The following is a 24,187-nucleotide window of genomic DNA, read 5'->3' as shown; positions in this document are numbered from 1 at the left end:
CAGCTGTTCTCCACAGAACCAAGGTATTCTGTGGAGAACGATGTGGCCAGTGGATCCAGTAACCATCACAGTGGCAGACAGCCAACATGACTTTTAGCCCGTGCCCTGGAAAAAGAAGGCCAGTGTGATGGTTACTGGCCATATTGTTCCATCAATCTCTCTGGCGTAGTTGTTGCTTGGCATATCTCAGGTATGGTTCCTGTACTTCTGCAACCTCCCTCTGTGCTACCCTGATCTTAGCCTCCTGCCCTTTCAGCCAAGCATCTCACTGATTACTGCTGCCCTATTGTAGTGATCTAGTTAGTCTTGATGGATATTGTACACAGTGCTGCATTAGCAGGGGGGTGGGGAGTCGAGTCTAGTATAGCCTAAGATACAGACTCTCCGGGTGGGAATCAAACTTGCGATCCTCTGCTCCAAAGACGTGTGGTCTAACCACTACTCTAGTCTCTACACTACGAAACTCTCTTGTCTGTGTGTTGTGTCAATTTTGCCTTCCCTCTTTCTCAGCTGTTTGGAGGCAGGCTAGGCGTACCTTTATCACACATCTTTTCTATTTTTAATGTAACATATGTCATTTTATTTAGGCAGATCTTATTTCATACACTCTCCCTGTTTTCCCAATATATATATATATGTATATATGAATAAACAGAAATAAAAGCAGGAATAAAAGCAGCTGGACAGTGTAGTGGTGAGACTACATGCCTTTGAAATAGGAGTTGCAGGTTTGATTCTCACCTACAGTGTTTGTATCCAGTAAAGGTCCTCGCTAACCAAGCTTAACGCAGAGAGAGAACTCTAACAAGGTCCACGTCAGGTGTTGCGGAACCAGAGACGAAAATACCGAGCTGCTACGTGAATAGGATGATGGAATTTTCATCCATAAGTGTGTGTATGCAACGAGGACTCCAGATACCTCTGTGATGACTTTATGTTTCTGTAAGTCTTGGTAACACACGCCCTTTCTTTAGCATTAAATAACTCGTCAAAAACAACCATATCAGAATGATTAATATAAGAGCAAACCTCACACTTTGCCCCCCAAAATGTGTCATCTGTTTCAGTGAGAGGTGATCATCAGTCTTTCTGAAATGTAATTCACCATGCCGTCATTTTATACAACACGTTCTGCTCTGCTCTGAAATAACTCAAGAAATGGGTTGAATATTGGTTCAAACACGCAGATTATGCAGAATGTTTTTACAATTTAAATCCAGCACCAGTAACCAAAGCTGAAACTAAGAACGGAGATCAATCAGGGTAAAAACCAAACATTCATCAGCATCAGCGGTTAAACATGGACCATTTGTTACCTTGAATAATTTCACTTTTTCATAATGAGAGGCACAAACTGGGGTTTGTAGAGTGCTTTGGAAAATGTTTTGGTTGTAGTTTAGTTGCAGTCCAATAGGCTCTCATAACCTGGCTCCAGTTAAGGAAGATTTAGGCAGGCTGTGACCTGTGCATAAATAAAGTAACATACAAATAACCATTTCTTGGATGGAGCCACTTTATTTCTTCATCACTGGAGTCAAATACTTTCCTCAGGATGATGTAGATGCACAGAGAGTATTCATAAAGCTCACAATTTAGACTCATAAGAACAATGTTTATTTCGATTTTGAATTAAAGGAAACATGAACTATTTTCACTCAACAGAAAAATAAAGGTGGCACTTTCACAATTGCTTCACCTTTCAAACTAAAAAAATAAAATAAAAATTATGTGTATTTTGTGCAATTCCCCCAGAAAAAGATACCTTTGATGTCAATTAAATCCAGCCTGGGAAAGCTTTCAAATAAAAAGGTCAATATTTGCTGAGATAAACAACAGCTGCATCTTACCTTCATTGGAAAGTCAGTACATCTTTATCTGAGCATCATCTTCCTCTTGAGTCATTTAAAACAGAAATTCTCTCAGCAAAGTGGGGCACAGACTTTTTCAGCCATGTATTTGTACAATCAACTGCACAGCCACTCCTATTATTATTCAGATAATTGGGTTAAATGCTTCAGAGGGCACAAACAGCAAAAACATGGCCTGGAGGTCTAATGAAGTGAAGGCCAGCAGATAGAGCAACCTGAGCTAGCCCCCACCTGTCTCTCAATGAGGCCACATCCCTGAAAAGGGAGAAATTGGCCTGTGCTAGGCTGCTAGGCTAGCAGTAAATTAATGTTATCCCATCAGAGCAAGCAATGCAGCAGTGCTTGTCAAGTAAACAAGAAAATCAACTAAAACCTACCAAAGTGAAAATTATCTCTCTAGCCTGTTGTAAGCTTCTTGCCTGTTGCATCCATCTTTTCGAATACTGCCATCTTGTGGCCTCTGTGGATAACAAAGCACATGTGCTCTCAGAACATTGAAAGCAGAGTAAGCTGCCGCCTCTCAACTCTCACATGAACTCCAGACCTGCATTCACCTCTTCCCTCTGAAACCCCTCACACCCCCGACATACAAAAATCTGAACATCGCCCTTTCACTGACTGCTCCACCCCCATTTGCACACCACAAACTCTTGCCCACAAGGACTCTGACTCTGTTGGACACTGTTGTTTATGTAAGATTGTATTGTCTTGTATTGTGTTGTAGGGGAGACCGGGAACAGTTGTAATTATTTTTGACATTTCTGTCTGTAGCTTGGAGCTCTTTTAAGGTAGTGGATTCATAATGTAATGGATAGTATTTACATGTCTCTAAATAGTACAGCTATTTTCTCTGCATCACAATTACTCATTGCATGGTATGGTCTCAAAAACAAAGAGTGAAATATTACAATTCACCTCATAGTCTGGGTTAGTTGTAACATATCCTGGGGTGAAATGTAACACAATGAAATAAGGGTACTGACAAAATCTTAAAATGTAATCTTTTTTATTCAACACCTGAATGCACCTAGAACTATTTATGTAGCTGTGTGTGTGTGTGTTACGACCCCCTCTGCTAGGCGACAGGTGGGGGGGCAAACATACACAAGCCCGCTCACGAAATCAGAGTAAATAAGGGGTTTTATTGCAAACGTTAAACTGAAAACCGACGGGGCTGTTCAACAGACCACTGTGCAAATAATTAATACACAAAGAAAAGAACAGGCAAGAATAAAAGCTAAAGGTTAACTAAGGTGAGCCACTCTTCAGCCATTTATACTCCCAGGTGCAGACAATCAGCCAGTCAGTTGGTCCGGGAGTGTTGTGGGATCTCCAGGGAGCCAATCGTCCGTGTGGTCTGACACACTTCATTCTGCATAAAAGAAGGCTGGCACGGATCTCCCAGTAACCAATCACTCACGAGTCATAGCACACTTGGATTTGCATGAGAAGAAAAAAAAGCAGTCTCACTCCCTCCAAGGCCCAGGGCCGTAACAGTGTGTGAGAGAGAAAGCAGAAATCTAGCTTTTGAATCCCCCAAAAAAGACAAATTATGGAATTTCCAACTGAATATTTCATTAATTTTGGTTGGTCTTCCTTGAGCTTGGCCTCATTGGCTGAGTGGGCATTGTAACCTACAACTCTTGCACCAACTTTTGAACATAACAATGAAGCTGAAAAAATGTGGTTGATTACATTAAGAAGAACTACTTTTTTTCATGGCTTACCTTGGTGTGGTTTGCAAAGTGCTTCAGAAAGATGAGGAAATCTGTTTCTTGTACCCATCCTGATTTATTTCCATTACCAGTACTTCCTACTGGCCCATCTCTGACAAAGTGGTCTGCATATAGTATGCGTGGGAACACAAACATTGGAGGAATTGTGTTGCCAATGGCATTAACCGCATGTACAAAGGTGACCAGTGAACCTCCCTCTGCTGATGTCATTGCCCCAACTTTTTTAATATAAGTTAAAGTAATAGTGTGGTAAGTTGTAATATTTGCGTGAATGTTACAACTAGCTCAGGCTGTTGCTGTTACAACTAACCCAGACTCCTATAGCCATGAACTAGCTAACATTACAGACAACAGCTAAAACATTTGCACTAAAGACCTACACAGATTATATCCCCATAGACATACAAATAACATAATTTAAGTTTGATGAGTTCAACTGCAAAGCAGATAATGCTATTAGAAATTGAAATAGAGTAAAAATAAATTTTAAAATAAAACCCCAAACAAACACTTTTTGGCATACAAATGACTTTTTTTCTTCTTAAATTGTCTGTGTTTGCCAAAATGTGCAAATTTTTCACATGTGATAGAAGAACTGAGTTGGGCATGTACAGGATGAATCACATCATTTGAAACTAAGCCCTGATTGGAGAGATTGGAAGTGTTACAACTGACCCACATTGCAACTATCCCCAGTCTCCCCTACATAAGACTTTTATTTTATTTTTATCTTTAAGTTATTCGTTATACACTGAGGGCCATGGGAGCATTGCTATTTCAAATTCCTGTGTATGATCAGTACATATGGTCTTTGACAATAAAGCTGATTTTGACTTTGACTTGACTTTGCTGACTGCTTGCTGCACAGGGAGGAGTGGGGCGGAGCGGTGGAGGATCCTCTGGCTGGCTGGAGTGGCAGCAAATAACCATTTAACAAAATAAAAACAAAACAACAAAAATACCAGAAATTATGATATAGATTTATAATTTGCATCAATGTGTTTTCTAAATTCTATCACACACATATACGTGAAAAGTAAGCGCAAGGGCACTCGTATGGCGTTATTTTTGTAGCCCTATTCTGAACGCACGTAAATAATCTTTGCAAGTACAAATGTTGCATTTTGAGGAGAATTTTTTTGGAGCAAAGAAAATCTTAATTTGAGCGAACAAAATTAATTGCCGTGTGCAAGAAATGTATTTCAGAGTTTGCGATTATCCATATACACACACACGCACACAATAGCAGCCCCTCTCGCTCAGTTGTTGGCATTTGCTCTTGCTCAGATCTCTGCTCTGTGTGCTGAGAGACATCTGCGAATCTGCTCTCAGTGTGTCGCTCTCGCTCTAAACATCTCTGCTCCCTGCAAGCTCAACTCTTATTATACACCATTAAAAATGTGCCACAAAAAACAACCAAGCAGACTTGGATGCAAAAATTCTGATTGGTTGTTTTGGTCTAGCTACTACTGCATTCCAGAAACACTGTCCAAAATGTAGCTAAATCCAGTGGAGTGGTTTGATTTAAACCTGATTGAAACCCATTTTACATCATCTTTCAAGTTTACATAGTTTGCAAGTTAGCTAGTGTCAGTTATCAGGCTAATATTAATGTACAAATTTCTTTTATGTTACTTACATGTGATATCCTTAAACTAAGTAACCACAGAGGGAACTGGGGCCTGCGCCATACAAACTGGCACTACTCTCAAACAGCTTTGGCCCCCTGGTGCATAAATCCCTGCTACATTTCATTCATAATGTTGCCAATCCAAGCTCATTATGTACTAATTATTTTGTTCTTGTTTGTTTGTTTGTTTTTTGCTAATACAACCTTCATCTCCGTAATCAACCACAATTGCTGAATATTGCCACAAGGGGGTGTCTAGTTCTAGTCACCAGGGTCTGGAGCCCACATCCTGTGGGATTTAATCAACAATACCCCATGTTATAAACTGTGAATAGGGCTTTGGAGCGTGATGTCACGGGGGTGGGCGTGGAAAGGATTTTGGCCCGATCCGCCATTTTGGGGGTCTAAGTAAGGAGCGAAAGCATAGCCATGGTTCGTACTTGCTGTGTTGTCGGCTGCAATGTTCGATCTTACGACCGGCACGGGAATAAGTTTGGATTGTCTTTTTATGCTTTCCGAACCTGGAAGCAACATGAAGGAGCTCATGTATCGGATATTACCAAACGAAGGCATCTAGCCTGGATAGCAGCCATGAGACGAGCTGATATCAAGTTCTGTTACGTCTCCAGATATCAGTTGGTGTGCTCAAGACATTTTCATTCCGGTAAGTTCTAAATATGTTCACATCACACTTTATAGCTGAATAATATCATCGTTGGTGGTCTCGGAAGTTATAGAAATTGCGATCAAACATCGAATGGAGTGACTTGATTGGTTGATGTAAAGACAATAAATGAAATGAGACAGGAAGGACACAAATTGGCGTTAATAATTTGCCCGATTATCAAGGTGTTAATTTGCATGTACTTTACAATTACGGGCATATAATATGATAACGTTATTTTAGCAGGTCAATGATAAATGTATAACATTAATTATGGTGGGGGGTGGACAATGGCTATTTCACTCGATGCACTCCAGCTGACTTACTTTGACGACGTACTCAGAGTTTGGCGGCTTGAAAATAGCCAAATCTTGCACCCAGCCATTTGTAAATTGGATGTGCGCCTCCAGTGACTTGTAATTACGAAACTGGTTCGCTGTGTAAGCGCTTACTCCATCGAGAGCATCCTGACCAACTGTATAACAGTCTGGTACGGGAACTGCTCTGCCTCGGACCGGAAGGCGTTGCAGAGGGTCGTGAAAACTGCCCAGCGCATCGCCGGAGCACCACTTCCTGCCATAAAAGACATCTACAGGAAGCGGTGTCTGAAAAGGGCTGGGAAAATCATCAAAGACCCCAGTCACCCATCACATGGACTCTTCACCCTCCTGCCCTCTGGGAGGCGCCACAGGAGCCTCCGGACTAAGACCACCAGGTACCGGAACAGCTTCTTCCCCACAGCTGTCAGACTCCTGAACTCTGCCTCCTGACATCTGACCCACGTTAAACTCATGGACTGAACATACACACACCCACAATGGACAACTGTACCCTCAAACACAATAATAACATGGACTGAACCACCACTCACAACCACAAGCACTTTATATAGCCTCTGTAGAAACTATCTACACCCTCACTTATCTTAACTGCACTACTGTATAGCTCTGTGTAAATAATCATTCTGTACATTCGATAATTTTTAATCCTACAACTGTTTACAACTTGCATAGTTCCCATTTCTGTATAGCTGTATATCCCAGATTCTGTAAAGTTATTTATTTCATATTCTGTATAGTTTTTCATATTTATATCCTGTTCATATCCTGTACATAGCTTGTACTCACTACAGCCTGTACATACTTATAGTTATAGAATATTCACAACATACTTCATACCGTGTACATTATAACATACCATAATAGACCCATTTCTGTAATATACTCACATATCTATATTATTGCTAATATATATTGTAATATATCTATATCACTAAAGCACTTCTGGATGGATGCAAACTGCATTTCGTTGCCCTGTACCTGTGCATGTGCAATGACAATAAAGTTGAATTCTATTCTATTCTAAACAAGATACGTGAAGATATTGGGGTAGGACAGTGCCGGTGTTCTGACAAAACGTCCTACCCATCAAGCTGCCCTACTTGTTGTTACTGCGCATGCGCACAATTCAAAACGGCCATGTTTCCGGTGTAAATAGTACACGCCTATTATTTCATCCTACCCCGATCTTGTGCCGATCTCGTTGCTTTCGAAAAAAGGTTTGTATTATAAGTTTTACTTCTTTATTACAGATGATAATTGTTTACCTTAAGCTGCTCACTTGAAGTCATATTCCAAGTGTTTATTTTGTGCTTTTCAACTTCTGCAAACCTTCTCAATTTATTTTAGTCCTCCTGCAGTTACTGGACACCACGCTCCGTTGTTATGGTGAATAAACGCTCCGTTGTTATGTCGAAGAAAGTACTACTGCACCACATACTTGTTAATTGCGTGATAACGTCGTGTAGTCGTTTTATTTTACTGTATGGATTCCGAAGCCATGTTGAAATTGTCCGATTTTCTCCTTAGTTATGGAGAACAAATACGAGGAACTGCTCATGTTTCTGTCTGCTGGGTCCCACCCATCGGAATACGATAAGTCCCAGAGGCAAACCCTTAGGAGATACGCCGCAAAATTCAGACTGAAGGGTCAGTATTGTAATGTAAATAAACAACTAAATGTAATTATTGGTTAAATACATGTTATAATTAATTTACATTTTTTTAAATATAGGCGGAGTGCTCTTGTTTGGAAACAGGAGAGTGATAAAAACAAAAGAAGAAGCCATGGGACTATTCCAAGAGTTTCATTCAAGTCCCATCGGTGGACACACTGGTGTACTCAAGACTCGAACTGCAATTTGTTCCAGATTTTACTGGTATGGCATGTCGGTTGACATTGGGAATTGGGTATGTATTTTTAAAGTTGTTATTTATATATAGTATGTTAATAGTGCACCAACAGAATGCATAGTTATCCTGAAGACACGTACCAGATTTCAGGATGATGTACAGTAATTAACACTGTTTCACCACTTGATCGAGTATTTTTATAGAACATTTGCAATTTTGTTGTTTAATTAATTGCGATTGTTGGGTAATATAAAGATCGTTCAATATGTTTAAGGTCCTGGCTTGTGACCAGTGTCAAAAAATGGGAAAACCATTGGCTGCTGTGCAACCACTGCAGTGTATAAAGGTAAATATCAGTAGCATTTTAGTAGAAAATAGTAATGTTATAATGTACATTACATATTAATGTGATTCTTTTATCATTGACAGGTGTCACATGTCTGGGAGCTAATCGGAATAGATCTAACTGGACCTCTTCCAAAAACGTCTAGTGGCTTCCAGTACATTATGACTGCAACAGACTATTTTTCAAAATGGGTTGAGGCTTTTCCATTAAAAAGCAAAAGTGCTGCTGAGGTAGCTCATCAGTTGTGCTCACTCATATATAGACATGGCTGCCCAAAACGAATTTTATCCGACCAAGGAAGAGAATTTGTTAACGAGGTAAGTGTTAAGTTTACTTTTCCATACCTCTTTAGGTAAATACTTGGTCACAGTGTGCCAAGTAGCTGCCAGGCCAAAGGTTTTGTGTGGTTGTTTTTAAAAAACAATTTTCTTTTTTCTTTGAAGCTCAACTCAAGACTTTGCAGCTTAATGAAAATAGAAAGAAGTGTCACAGCAGCATATCACCCTCAGACAAATGGCCTAGACGAAAAGACAAATGACAACATAAAAAGGTATGTTTTATTTGTATGTAACATTTCATTTGCTTTTAAGACACTGTCACTATTGTGTTTTTTTTATGTCCACATGTAGAGCCCTGAGAAAATTAGTCAACAGTCAACAGAATGACTGGGATGTGTATCTGGATGCTACACTGTTTTCTTTGAGGTCCAAGGTCCACACCACAACCAAATACACACCATTCCGTTTAATGTATGGGAGAGAAGCTACATATCCTTCTGAAGTTCCTGTTGAAGTCCCAGAAAGTGTTATTAAGGAATTCTATTTATGCAACAACTATGATAATGCATAAATTAAATGTAATCTTAATTGGAAATTGTGCATATTGATATTGGCTGCAGCTTTAATCTTCTCTGCTTAACTTCTATATGCAAGATACATTTAAAAGATAAAGAAAGTGACTAGTTACTTCTTTATATTTGTATCTTTATGTAAAGTAATACATCTTGAGGAGACCGTTAAGTATAATGTGTTCACCTATGGAAGTGTATCAAGAGTAAAAATGACTATACAAAAAATGATATGAGTCTATCTTTGTGGCTTTCTGTGCTCAAAGCTTTATAATAGTATATTTACTTTTAAACATGAGTTATTATAGTTAGATTTTTCAGTTCATGTTTCACATGCATTATTTGTCTTTATGATTTTAATTGTAATTTAAAATGTGAAAATTTTAGTTGTCCTCCATCATTCTCCCTGAGGAGTCGAGTTACGGTGACTTTGTATCTTCTACAAGAGACACACAAGGGCAAGTTAAAAAAAACTGTAGAGGAAAATATGGCAAAGTCCCAAGACTTACAAAAGGAAGCCTATGCCAGACGAGTCCAGAAGAAGTACAGAAACCTTGTGTACAGCGTTGGAGATGAAGTTCTTCTCTTGAACATGAGGAAACGTGGAAGGAAGGGAGGAAGGTTTGATCCAGATTTTTCAGGACCCTACACCATTCAAGACATCGCTGGCAAATGTGTGAGATTAAAAAACACGGAAGGAGCAACTTTAAAAAATCACTACAGCATTGACCATATCAAGCCGTACAGAAGAAGCCACCATGTAAATGTCATGTGGTTGTGCCCTGTGAACTTTGGTATGCACTGGATTCTTGTGGTATGTGTCCATTTAGTTATTAATTTGTTGTGAAGCAGTTTCTTGCTGAAAGTGTTATTCTTAAATAGGTTTTCAGTGGCAAAAACTATAGTAATTTTTAATTTATTAACTTTTTCTTTAGATTGTCAACATTTCTGCACAGAGAATACTGCTCATAGACCCCATGGGGAATGAAGGTGTTTATGACAGGAAAATTCTGCGCAACTGGAGGTATGCATGATACTGAGGTATTATTCTTAGATAAAACATTTCTTGTTTCATTACAAACATTTTTGTTCAAATAGGAATTTTCTGAGGATGAGAGGGCATGAAGACACCATGGAGTGGCAGTTACAGACTATGCAACACAACAAGCAACAGGATTCCAGCAGTTGCGGAGTTTTGCTGTTAAAGGTAACCCTTATTCAAATGATTCCATTTATTGTTAGCTACAATTAGGACTTTACATTATAATAATGAGAAATCTCAGTTTGCAGAACACTACCTTGCTTTTGGAGAGGTCAGTGAAGTATTAACCACTACAGAAGCAGTTGTGCTGGAGCGAATGCAGATAGCTTGCACCCTACTTGAACATCGAGGTAAGTCCAGTAAAGTCCTTATCACGTTAGAGTGTGTATTTCCAATTTAAATACTGCTTTTCAAACACTTTCAGATAAGACCCTTCTTTAAGTCTAATTAAAAAAATTCAAGGGACTAATTTGCCATGAAGTATTTGTGGAACAAATTTACTATTATTTTTTAATTAATCAATAAATAATGTTTGATTAAAACCTAACCATGAATGTGTTTCAGGGAACGCTGAGGATTACTGCATTGTTTGCTCTATGTTAGATGCTGACGCTGACCGCAGCATGATTGAAATGGTAAAACAAAACAAAAGAAACACATAAGTCTTAGTATCATTACTTGCTAATCATGTTTAAAATGTTGACTAATAGTATTCACCAAACATAATATGAGCTATTTATTTTTCCTTTCCAGGTGCAGTGTGAATCTTGCCAAAGATGGGCACATTTTGCATGTGCAAAATATAAAGAGAGCAACCAAGAATATAAATGCAAAAAATGTAAGGAAAACACATAACAACTTCTAATACAGTTTTTCTCAAATGTTAAAACACAAAAGCCAATCCTGAAACCCAAATGACCAGTAGTCTAAACACATTTACTAAATGTAGCCACCATATTCCAGTACCATAAACACATGTCACATGAAGACACAATTCACAAAACACAACCCTCCGTACTCATAAATCTAAACACATTTTTCCTTGCCAAAACACATGTTGCAAAACAACTCTGCTCATATTCTCAAATGAAAGCCCATGTGATGCAAAATGCTTGCCACAGTCACCAATCTGTGAACACAGGGAACACACCTGGCGTCAGTCACTACACACAACGACTCAAAATTGAAGACACCTGTTGCTAATGATGTGACCCCACCTATGAAAGCATAGTTTGGTGAAGATGCCAAACAATCAGAATGGATGAAGGCATTCGAGCATGCGGAAGGAGAAGAGCTGCAGGCCAAAGAGGAAGAGGGGTTGAGATCAGAGGAGGAAGAGGTGAAGGCCTAAGAAGAAGAGGAGTTCGGAGTAGAGGAGGAAGACAAGGAGGCCAACAAGAGAGAGGAGAAGGTCCAGGTGGGAGAAGAAGACAACCTCGCACCATCATAACAGATGATATGCGAGCAACAGTAATTGACCATGTCATTGTCCATGGCATGACAATGGCTGAAGCGGGACGAAGAGTACATCCAAACCTGAGTAGGTCCACCGTGGCCACCATTATCAAGGCATTTAGACAACACAACAGGTATAGTAGGCTATTGCTTTCTTTGTCACACTACAGTTTTACAGGCCTGTGAAAGTGGTCTGTTACCTTACATGTAGTTTTACATATAAATCAGTCAATTGACAACACATGTTTCTTTCTTTAGAGCTGAAAGAATGCCACATAGAGGTGGGAGGGTTGCCATATTCACAGCGGCACAAGAAACCCTCATTGCAGATATGGTCCGTGAGAACAACTGCATTAGACTCCGAGAGATCAGAGTCATTGCAGATAATGTAAACTTTGAGAACATTGATACGTGTCCACAATAGACTGAGTTCTCCGGCGCCAACAGATGAGGATGAAACAGGTCTACAGGGTTCCCTTTGAGCGCAACTCTGCGCGACACATAGGACAACGTTACGAGTATGTGCAAGTACGTATACATCCATGTCCACAGTACAGTTAGTGGACATACTGTGTTGCTTAGTGGCCTACATTATGTAGAATAAGGAGGGGATGTTTTTCTCATTATCATTTAATATTTTGATATGTCATTATTAGTTCCTTAGAAGTATATAACCAGCTTTGCATTAAGCATAAATTGAAGTTTTTGATCTTATATTATTCTTTGCATTACAGTGATGGTGATAACTTTAATTTGATCTTTCTTACAGGTACCAGAATAATAACATGATTTTCCATTGCAGATGTAACCATGATCATTCCATACACATTGCAGTTTGTTGCTCATTTTAGAGTTGTGCTCAAGGTAATTAAAGGTTAAAAGCTACAGCCAGCGTGAGTCTGGCTGATCTATGGAGGGCAAAGGCTTTGAGCTTGGAAGGCCGCACGCGCTTACACAGCACTTATAAGATGTCATTCTTGGTGATTTTGTGCTTAGTCATGTTTTAATATGTTTTAAGTAGAAGTAGCTGATCCAGCAATATTCATTTAATATTATATACTTGATTTAGAGCAATACACACTGATGGTCTTAATAAATGAAAGAGTCCTTGTAGTTGCCATGTTGTGTCTCAGCAGGGTACAGACGGTTCCAGGAGAAGGGGGGCAGTTAGCGTCTGCCCTCGGGAAGGAGACAATGTTATTCTTTGTGTTAAATAAAATTGTCAACATTGATTGTATTACACCTGTCACTACGTATGAGGGGGCGTTCTAATACCCTGATTTCATAAAACTATGGAAAGGTGTTTTTTGAGATGAGATCTGAGACTGTCTGCATACAGTGTCCATCTCCCACGTGTGTGATCATTAAATCATCGTTTGACTCAACCCGACCGGACCAGTGTTGTTATTGTGGGTTTTTCCTCTGGTGTCCATCTCCAATATTTTTGAACCATAACATTTTGGGGGCTCGTCCGGGATTTGAACCCGGGACCTCTCGCACCCCAATACCACAGGACGAGCCCCCAAAATGTTATGGTTCAAAAATATTGGAGATGGACACCAGAGGAAAAACCCACAATAACAACACTGGTCCGGTCGGGTTGAGTCAAACGATGATTTAATGATCACACACGTGGGAGATGGACACTGTATGCAGACAGTCTCAGATCTCATCTCAAAAAACACCTTTCCATAGTTTTATGAAATCAGGGTATTAGAACGCCCCCTCATACGTAGTGACAGGTGTAATACAATCAATGTTGACAATTTTATTTAACACAAAGAATAACATTGTCTCCTTCCCGAGGGCAGACGCTAACTGCCCCCCTTCTCCTGGAACCGTCTGTACCCTGCTGAGACACAACATGGCAACTACAAGGACTCTTTCATTTATTAAGACCATCAGTGTGTATTGCTCTAAATCAAGTATATAATATTAAATGAATATTGCTGGATCAGCTACTTCTACTTAAAACATATTAAAACATGACTAAGCACAAAATCACCAAGAATGACATCTTATAAGTGCTGTGTAAGCGCGTGCGGCCTTCCAAGCTCAAAGCCTTTGCCCTCCATAGATCAGCCAGACTCACGCTGGCTGTAGCTTTTAACCTTTAATTACCTTGAGCACAACTCTAAAATGAGCAACAAACTGCAATGTGTATGGAATGATCATGGTTACATCTGCAATGGAAAATCATGTTATTATTCTGGTACCTGTAAGAAAGATCAAATTAAAGTTATCACCATCACTGTAATGCAAAGAATAATATAAGATCAAAAACTTCAATTTATGCTTAATGCAAAGCTGGTTATATACTTCTAAGGAACTAATAATGACATATCAAAATATTAAATGATAATGAGAAAAACATCCCCTCCTTATTCTACAATTGAAGAACTGGATTCCAAAACCAGGAGATGCTAACAAGTATCACACAGCAGAGATTCTTCCTTGGGCCACGTTAACATCTAATGCCGTAGGACGACAATATGTCATGCCTGTAATGACCCTCAGAGGAGGACAAGTTCAAGGCCCTGATGGACAGACGGCAGTGGTTGTGGGAGGAGTAGCTGATGTTGAATACACCAGAGCACCACGGGTGTTTCATAATGAAGGGCCTATGACAGTTAAATGTCAGTCCCTGAATGGGGAAGGGAAAGTGATAACATCAGCCGCAGAGGAAGGCTTGCCTTTGCCTTCTTGTTCACATGAAGGAGGAGACAGGCCAAAAGCCGAAGCATCAAGAGAAAGCCTGCCAGACCAGACTGGAGAAGCGGATTGGACCCCAACAAACGAGGAAATGATTTCACCGGTGGAAAGGATGGCACAACCGGCTTTCATCGGACTGCCAACACCAGCAAGAGAAGAGCAGGCCCAAACCAGGTCAAAACACTCCAAAGCAATAGCCAAGTCAGACACATGGGCAGGAGAAGTATTCGGACGAATGCTTGAAGCCCCGCAAGGGCTATTGGAAGTATTAAATACACTGAAGATCGTAAAGGACAAAATGACCAAAAGCATGGCAGAAGAGGAGAGCGACAAAGATTCATCTACCACAGAGGAGGAAGAAGATGATGAAGATAACGACAGAGGAGGAGTCGCGTCAGAGCCAAGTATAGCCAGGAATCTTAGGTCAAGACAGGAGAAAAAAGAGCAGGGACAGAGAAGGCCTATTTTTAAGAGTTCAAAAGGCAAGGGAAAATTGGGACAGTGTAAAACTGCGACCAAAGTAGAAAAAGCTGCGGGTACTCATTATAATTTGCCTTTAGTGGCTGGTGCAAAAAATGAACCAGTGTACCGCGCATACAAAGTAAGAGATTTGGAGGCATTGGTTAAACAGCTTCCACCAATAACTGGGGGAGGAGCAAGGTGGTTGCGTGAATTAGGCAGACTAACAGAAGGAGAGGAGCTTGCGATTGGCGATTTTCGCGCCATTTCTGCGCGGTGTATGCTCGGTGGTGGGCTAGCAGATGTAGAGGCTATAGCTCGCACAACTCGCCATGCAAATGATTTGCCTTACCATGAAGTGCAATGTGCTTTGTCTGACGCAGTCCGTGAAAAGTACCCAACCCCTAATACAGGAGCCATACCTAAAATAATTTGGGACCCCCAAAACACACCTAGAGAGTTTTTAGAAAAAGCCAGAGATCAGTGGTTGTTAGAAACAGGTACCCATCCGGGTAGAGAAGGTGAACATCGGGCATGGTTTCGCTCAGCGGTGCTGGCAGGGCTGCCAAACCAGGTCACAGAAGATCTACAGAAAAACCCAGATTTTGCCGTAGCAGATTCGGTGCAGTGGGAAAGACACGTCTCACATCGTTTGCAGCTGGAGCAGGACAGGGCGAACAAGCAGAAAAAAGAGTTGGAGGAGGCACAAGCGTCTCTACTCAAACTACAGTTGGTGGAGGCCAGAAACAAAGCCAGCGAAAAGAAAAAAGAGGAAAAAGAAAAAACAGAAAAAATTATGATAGTTGCGACCCAGCCTGGTCCTGGGCCTGAATGGCCAGATAGTGGCCCGGGTCCCTGCACTAATGACGGATGGCCCGCCAATGCACCAAGGCAGAACCAACCCACAGGGAATTGGGGAACCGGTGGATCGTACAGAGGGCGTGGTGGCTCAGCGGGGGGAGTACAAAGAGCTCGTGACACGGGGAATCTCAGCAGTGTGCCTTGGAATGTCTGTTGGAGGTGTGGAGCAGAGGGTCATTGGAGCAGAGATTGCCCAGAACGTCGTCAGAACAATCAAAGAAGAGGCTACCAATCCCAGGCACGTGGAGCTCCGAGAGCAAGAGGTGGCTCTAGGGGAGCATATCAGGCCCCAAACCCGAGTGCAGCACCAGCCGCGCAGTATCCAGTGGCTGACTGGAGGGAGGACCAGTACTGAAGGGACCCGGAGGGACCAAACAGTATGGGGATGGCAGATCCCATGCTGTTAATGACTATAGAAGGGACAGAATTGCCCTTCTTAGTAGACACTGGAGCAACATATTCAACCTTGAGAGCAGCACCAGACAGTGCAACGTTGTCCTGCCACACAGTGAACGTGGTGGGTTTTTCCGGGATCCCGACAACTCTGCCAGTGACTGACCCAGCTTTGACAAAGCTGGGCAAGCAGACTTTGAAACACAACTATGTGGTGTCATCGCAAGCGCCAGTAAATCTTATGGGCAGGGACCTGCTCGTGAAGTTGGGCACCACAATCACATGTTCAGCAGATGGATTATCTGTGACTCTGCCAGGGGGCCAGCATTTTCCGTGCCTGGGAACAAGTTCAAAGACTCAATATCTGCTCCAAGACTGTGAAAGAACAAAAGTCAACATCTACTGGGGGAGATTAGTGAAAGAGGATGTTCTGAGGCAATTTCAGCTGTGGAGACCCTGGATAATGAGCTTGGCAGTTTACTCCCCTCCGCGCGACCCTTACCACGTTACCCTGTTTTATGATAAAGAGAATGACGACACCTATCGTGAATTATTTCAATCTGATCTTGAAGGTCAGACGTGGAATGTGCAAACACATGACATCTACATCGGACCAGAAGGTGTAGCCGCGGCTGTGAAATTAACTGATGAACAACGGCCTTGGTACAATGTGGAAGAAAATTCAACCCCTCACATTACATTGGCGGTCCACCAAGGTCATGGTGCAGGTGATCTAGGTCCAATGGTCAGGCGAGCACTGGACGACACAGGGTGGCAAAGAACCCAAATTCCTAACTTATCTTATGCTCCAAATTGTAAAATCTATCGCATAACTTGTGCCTGTGAGGATACAGTGATCTTGGAACATAAAGAAATTTCAAAAACACATGGTGAGGAGTGTGTAGATCATCCTCACGCAGTTGCTGGACTGTCGAATCTGCCTGACAGTCTATGGTCAAAAGGGCCCACGGATGTTGGCCTAGCTAAGTGTCCTCCTGTCTTGTTCCAGCTCAAGTCACACACACCAATCAATAGACCACAGTATAAACACAAACCTGAAGCAGAGGCAGGAATTACAGAAACAATAGAAGGCCTGCTAAGGGCCGGGGTGTTAGAGCCCTCTCACTCACTGTGGAACACACCAATTCTACCAGTGGAGAAACATGGAACAGGAAAATACCGTATGGCACATGATTTGAGAGCCATTAATGAAGTATTGCTCTCTACTACTGCACCGGTACCAAATCCGTACACAGCTTTATCAGCTATCACATGTGACCAAAAGTGGTTCACGTGCATTGACCTGGCAAATGCATTCTTTTGTCTTCCTCTGCATGAGTCACTCAGAGACATTTTTTCATTCACATACAGAGGCCAACAACTCAGATACACACGTTTGCCACAAGGCTTTGCACTTTCTCCAGGCATTTTCAATCAGGTGCTTAAAGAAGCCCTGTCGTCATGTAATTTGCCTAATGATTGTACATTAATACAATATGTTGATGATCTTCTCATTGCAGCCCCGTCAGCAGCGGATTGTTCAGCGGCATCGTTCGTTGTGTTAAATAGGTTGGCGGAATGTGGCTTTAAAGTAAGTAAAGACAAGCTGCAGTTAGTTCGCCCTGAAGTGACCTTTTTGGGCCGGGTAATCGCACACAAATCAGTGGGTTTGATGAACACACACAGAGACCAAATTTTGACACACCCAAAACCGCGAACTGTGAGAGAAATGCTTTCTTTTCTTGGTTTAACAGGTTACAGCAGGCAGTTCATTCCGGATTATGCAGGCAAAACTGCCCCTTTAAGGGGCCTAATGAAGCAAGTTGGTGTTCGAAACTTTAAGGCTGAGTTGCCTTGGACGCCTGAAGCTGAAGCCGCATTTATTAGGGTAAAACAGGATTTGTCAAGGGCCTCAGATTTAGCCACACCCAATTATGATGAGCCATTCTATTTAGATGTTTCTGAGACAAACTCAATTATAAATGGAGTGTTGTTTCAGAAAAAAGGGGGGGGTAGAGAAGTGCTCATGTATGTTAGTGTAAAACTACATCCAACAGAAGCAAAGCATCCTACATGCACACAACATGCAGCAGGGGTCGCTAGAATTATCCAAAAAACAGCACATGTAGTGAGAGAACACCCACTAAAAATACTCACTACACATAGCATAGTGGCATACGTAAATTCACAAGCATTTTGTATGTCACCACGGGCACAACAGAGACTGAGCAAAGTCTTAGAGGCCCCAAATTTGACATTCACACATGAAGGAATTAACATGGCAGATTTAATGGGTGTAGGGGAACCACATGACTGCGCCAAAAGAGCACAGATCGAGGAAAAGATTAGAGAGGACCTGAAGGCCGAACCCATACCGGGAGCTGAGGACTGGTTCACCGATGGATGTTGCCACCGAGACGAAGGAGGACTGAAAGCAGGGTATGCGGTGGTCTGCAGAGTAGAAGGAGATTATCAGGTCAGAGAGTCAGGAAGGATTGAGGGAAAGCAGTCGGCCCAGAGAGCTGAAGTGATAGCCTTAGCTCGAGCTTTGAGACTAGCCAAGAACAGGAGAGTGAACATCTACACCGATTCGGCATATGCGTTTGGAGCAGCGCATGTGGAGCTGCCTCAGTGGAAAAGAGCAGGATTCAGAACAGCAACCAATGCACCTATCTCCCACAAACATGAAATGGAGGAACTGGAAAAGGCCTTGGCTGACCCAGAGGAGGTGAGCATTATAAAATGCAAAGCTCACTCCCAAGGAACCAGTATGGTGGAAAAAGGAAACCAGAGAGCAGACGAAGCCGCAAAGGAGGCCGCAGGCTACAAAGGACAGAGACAAATGATACAGGTAACATCAGAAGAAGAGATACCTGTTGACCTGATTGAGGAAGTTAAACGGGCCCAGGAGGAGGCATCCCCAGAGGAAAAGGGGGTGTGGAAAAACAAAGGAGCCTGGCAGGATGGACATTTGTGGAGGGGGCCAGACGGGCGCCCCGTGCTGACAGCCAAAATGGCAGAACAGAAGGTGGATGAAGCCCACGGACTTGCCCACGTGGGGAGAGCCCAGATGGAAAGAAATTTGTGTCATTGGTGGCATCCTGAGCTGCGAGGAATGATAAGGGAGAAGGCCAGGATGTGCTTAATCTGTGGGGCACACAATCCTAAGCCAGCAGTAAAACCGGAAGTGGGTAAGTTTCGGCCCCCTGAGAGGCCGGGAGAGGAGATTGTTATTGATTTCACTGATATGATTGATTCCGGGCCGGGCGGTGTAAGATATTTGTTAGTGTGTGTTGACGCTTTGACCGGCTGGCCAGAGGCCTGGGCTACAAAAAAGGAGGATGCTAAGACTGTCATTAAGTGTTTAATCAATCATTATATTCCCCGTCATGGGTTCCCGAAAAGAATTAGATCAGATAATGGAACCCATTTTAAAAATCAAGATTTGGAAAAAGTAGAAAAAATGTTGGGCGTCCAGCATAAATTTGGAACGGTCTATCATCCTCAGTCTCAGGGGAAAGTAGAAAGAATGAATCTAAATTTGAAAAACAAATTGGCAAAAATCTGCGCGCAAACAGGGCTAAATTGGGTCGCAGCCCTGCCGGTTGCGTTGATGACCATAAGATGTTCTGTTAATCAATCCACAGGTTTTACACCATACGAGCTGCAAACCGGGAGACAGTTTCCGGCACCTTGGACGGTGGGCTTGGGTGAACGGGACAAAAAGGGGAACCGGTCCCACGCAGACTACTGGAACGAGCTAAAGGCGCTAGTGTCCAGTTTCACGAAACAGGCGGCTTGTAAGGGGCCCACAGGAGAAGGAGAGGTCCCGGACGCGAAAACAGTGTGGCTGAGAGTCATCAAACGAAAGTGGAAGGAGCCCCGCTGGACTGGTCCATATGAGGTATCGGCTCGGACGGCGACAGCGGTCCAACTGAAGGGGAAAGGCGACACCTGGTATCACTGGACGCAGTGCGCAGCTGCGCACGAGGGCTTGGTGAGGAAGGATCAATCTCAACTCGACGCAGGTGAAATTGAGCGGCACAATAATCCCTCACACCTGGGCAACGGACCGACCGGTAGTCTACCCGGAAGGTCAAAGAAAGGAGAGCAGCCAAGGAGGAGATCGCCGCGCCAACGAAAAGGAGCGGTACCACACTGAACACCTAAAACAAGAGAGAGGCTCTGATAAAGGGCTTTGAACTTTTTACTACACCATAACATTCACATACCACCATGCCATCACAACAACTAGACACTGGTGATGAAAGAAGAGTCTCAAAAGCCATCACAATGTTCAAAATTATTATGAGTTTGATGTTAACTATGTTGCTAATCATGGCTATTTGTTTTTTGATTTGTTTGTTGCAGACCGACCCTGGAAACCAGTCTGAGCACGGAGGCCATGCCAGTCCGGCGTTGTTTGATACACCAAGTACATCACACGTGGTCCATAGTGATTTAAGGTTGCGGGCAAGAGTGAAGCGCGAGGTCTCTGGTAAAAAGGATGAGTGTCTCAGCACATATGGTGGTTTAGAATTAGATTATGTGATTGGCTCCACAACTTCCTTTACGTTTGATCTGTGTGATGTTGTTAATTGCAGGGACGTCGGCAGTGCTTGGAGGGGATACAATGTGTGGGTCTGTTGGGATTATTCAGTGAGTACGCACTGTGAGAGGGGAAATCGTCCTTATGACAGCTGGTGCCGTAATTGGGACCAGGTAAGGGGTTACACTGGGCAAAATTGGGAACCGTTAGAATCAGGATTAGAAAACGGGCTTAAACTACAGAGGGATTTTAGCCCCTCTGGAAACGCGTTAACTTTATCATTGGGGAATTGGCATCGCAAACAATCTATGTATTTAATTTTGGGGGTGGAAATAGCGGGGGTTGATCCAAAAGGGTTAATTAAAGTTAATTTCCTAGAAAAAACTAATCGTTCTGCTTTCTTTCCAGTGACTCCAAACAAGAATGTAGATAGGATTAATTATGTTCATTACAATGTACTGAGGCTCTCTAACCTGACCAGAGACGGATTGGAGGGGCTAGCGGAGCAGGTGGGTCCGACCTCGTTAATGGGAGTGCAGAATAGAATGGCCCTTGATATGTTGTTAGCGGAAAAGGGGGGCGTGTGTGCTATGTTTGCTGACCAGTGTTGCACCTTTATTCCAAACAATACTGCTCCAGATGGGTCGGTAACCAAGGCTCTGGAGGGCCTAAAGAGCCTTTCTGAAACTATGCATGATCACTCCGGTGTTGGTAATCCGTTAGAAGGCTGGCTGACCTCAGTGTTCGGACGGTGGAAGGGGGTCATCGCTTCGGTCATGTTTTCTTTGTCTATTGTGGTGGGTATTATGGTTATTTGTTGTTGTCTCATCCCTTGTGCCAGACGAATGTTCAAAAGTATGTCTGTGAGGGCAGTGGACCCTGGAGTCATTACTCCAATGTCCATGATGCCAATGATGCATGTGGAGCTGAATGTGTAGGCCGAGGAGGGACACAACTGTTTGTGACCTCTGGATTCTCCAGAGGTCAACAGAGGGAATTGTAGAATAAGGAGGGGATGTTTTTCTCATTATCATTTAATATTTTGATATGTCATTATTAGTTCCTTAGAAGTATATAACCAGCTTTGCATTAAGCATAAATTGAAGTTTTTGATCTTATATTATTCTTTGCATTACAGTGATGGTGATAACTTTAATTTGATCTTTCTTACAGGTACCAGAATAATAACATGATTTTCCATTGCAGATGTAACCATGATCATTCCATACACATTGCAGTTTGTTGCTCATTTTAGAGTTGTGCTCAAGGTAATTAAAGGTTAAAAGCTACAGCCAGCGTGAGTCTGGCTGATCTATGGAGGGCAAAGGCTTTGAGCTTGGAAGGCCGCACGCGCTTACACAGCACTTATAAGATGTCATTCTTGGTGATTTTGTGCTTAGTCATGTTTTAATATGTTTTAAGTAGAAGTAGCTGATCCAGCAATATTCATTTAATATTATATACTTGATTTAGAGCAATACACACTGATGGTCTTAATAAATGAAAGAGTCCTTGTAGTTGCCATGTTGTGTCTCAGCAGGGTACAGACGGTTCCAGGAGAAGGGGGGCAGTTAGCGTCTGCCCTCGGGAAGGAGACAATGTTATTCTTTGTGTTAAATAAAATTGTCAACATTGATTGTATTACACCTGTCACTACGTATGAGGGGGCGTTCTAATACCCTGATTTCATAAAACTATGGAAAGGTGTTTTTTGAGATGAGATCTGAGACTGTCTGCATACAGTGTCCATCTCCCACGTGTGTGATCATTAAATCATCGTTTGACTCAACCCGACCGGACCAGTGTTGTTATTGTGGGTTTTTCCTCTGGTGTCCATCTCCAATATTTTTGAACCATAACAATTACTTCTGGACAATACTGTGCTACCTGATTGACCGTTCTGAACACCTGTACGCTTTTCCATGTTCACAGAGGATAATGCAGTTGGACGCGATGGCCAGACCCCATGAGTACCTCTTCCTGGATGAGGCTGGCTTCAACCTCCAGAAACGAAGGCGAAGGGGCCGTAACATCATTGGCCAGAGAGCCATCACTGAGGTTCCTGGCCAACGGGGGGGTAATATTACTCTTTGTGCAGCTATGGGTACGGAGGGGCTTGTCCACTGGCATGCTGTCCTTGGGTCTTACAACACCCAACGTCTCCTCACCTTCCTAGAGGAGCTAAAAGACATCCTCCTGGACCGTCAACAACACCATCCTAGGCTAGCACATCACATGTATGTGATCATTTGGGACAACGTCCGCTTCCACAAGACACACCAAATCAGAGAGTGGTTCACCACCAACAGTGACCACTTTTTAAACGTCTGTCTGCCACCCTACTCCCCTTTCCTGAACCCTATAGAGGAGTTCTTCTCATCATGGAGATGGAAGGTGTATGACAGACAGCCATACACAAGAGAGAACCTCGTACGGGCAATGGAGCTGGCCTGTGCTGACATCCCAGTGGAGGCCTTCCAGGGATGGATTCGCCATTCCAGGGCGTTTTTCCCGCGGTGCCTAGCAAGGGACAATATAGCCTGTGATGTGGATGAGGTAATGTGGCCCAATGCAGCTCGGCGACATGATGCCGCACAGTGACTGTGTGTAATACTGTCAAATGACCGTGTAGACAGTAAAAAAGACTTCACACCCTGATCATGTTTCCGAGAGTACTGTTGTGTGCGATAGATTCTGTTTTTGCATTGAGTTGTGTTACAGTAGTGTACGTACATGCAGGGTGTTTTTATAGATTTATAGTCTTCATGTGAAACTCACAAATCTAAATGCCTAATCCTCTGCAGGGTTCTATGACGATCCGTTACTGTACAGTTTATGAAAATATGCATTGGCAGTTATGAACCAAAGAACCTTCTCACAAATTGAGCATTGTGTTTTCAATTGTTTTGCTGTAGTGTGTAATGCTGTGTATAGTGTTTACAGTTTTGACAGCTTCGAGCTGCTCTCTTGGTGTGGGAGTTTGAGTTTTGCAGTGGGAAGGTGTGGTTGTGTTTATGTAGCTTTAGAGAAGGGTGTTGTGTTTGGACATTGGGGGACCTGGTGGTAACGTTTGTGACATGTGTTTTAGCATTTGAGTAAAACTGTAAAAACAGCTGTCTTTCCCCCTCCATGTCTCTTTGCATTCTTTGTCAACATTAGATGATTGTGTGCAGGAAGCATGTTTTGATAGTGTGATTTGGCCATCTGAACATGCTACCTAAATAAAACTATGCAGGAAGCATGTTTTGATAGTGTGATTTGGCCATCTGAACATGCTACCCAAATAAAACTATGCAGGAAGCATGTTTTGATAGTGTGATTTGGCCATCTGAACATGCTACCTAAATAAAACTATGCAGGAAGCATGTTTTGATAGTGTGATTTGGCCATCTGAACATGCTACCCAAATAAAACTATGCAGGAAGCATGTTTT

General features: G+C 42.5%; 2 protein-coding genes and 2 long non-coding RNA genes across 4 annotated transcripts; all 4 read left to right on the top strand.

The window, feature by feature from the left end:
- Nucleotides 1-8,338: 8,338 nt before the first annotated feature.
- Nucleotides 8,339-9,341, top strand: LOC309695501. The gene is made up of 3 exons (XR_014273166.1): nt 8,339-8,436; nt 8,520-8,753; nt 8,880-9,341. It is a non-coding gene; the product is annotated as an uncharacterized lncRNA (long non-coding RNA).
- Nucleotides 9,342-10,182: 841 nt separating this feature from the next.
- LOC309695022 lies at nt 10,183-12,148 on the top strand. Its single transcript, XR_014273021.1, has 4 exons — nt 10,183-10,490; nt 10,567-10,675; nt 10,890-11,914; nt 12,039-12,148. It is a non-coding gene; the product is annotated as an uncharacterized lncRNA (long non-coding RNA).
- Nucleotides 12,149-12,199: 51 nt separating this feature from the next.
- LOC309696260 (uncharacterized protein) lies at nt 12,200-23,355 on the top strand (the record flags this gene model as incomplete). Its single annotated transcript, XM_082517407.1, has 2 exons — nt 12,200-12,308; nt 22,687-23,355. The coding sequence occupies exons 1-2, from the start codon at nt 12,228-12,230 to the stop codon at nt 23,353-23,355; spliced, it is 750 nt and encodes a 249-aa protein (XP_082373533.1). The 5' UTR covers nt 12,200-12,227.
- LOC309696209 (uncharacterized protein) lies at nt 17,785-20,868 on the top strand (the record flags this gene model as incomplete). Its single annotated transcript, XM_082517368.1, has 4 exons — nt 17,785-19,396; nt 19,853-20,202; nt 20,577-20,703; nt 20,810-20,868. Exons 1-4 carry the CDS (start codon nt 17,878-17,880, stop codon nt 20,866-20,868), a joined length of 2,055 nt encoding a protein of 684 aa, XP_082373494.1. The 5' UTR covers nt 17,785-17,877.
- Nucleotides 23,356-24,187: the final 832 nt, after the last annotated feature.

This window comes from Aulonocara stuartgranti, assembly GCF_965226115.1.
Source record: "Aulonocara stuartgranti genome assembly, chromosome: 19".
In the NCBI taxonomy this organism is placed as follows: domain Eukaryota; kingdom Metazoa; phylum Chordata; class Actinopteri; order Cichliformes; family Cichlidae; genus Aulonocara; species Aulonocara stuartgranti.
The sequence above is the reverse complement of the archived record's forward strand: the minus strand, read 5'-3'. Positions and strand labels throughout refer to the sequence as shown.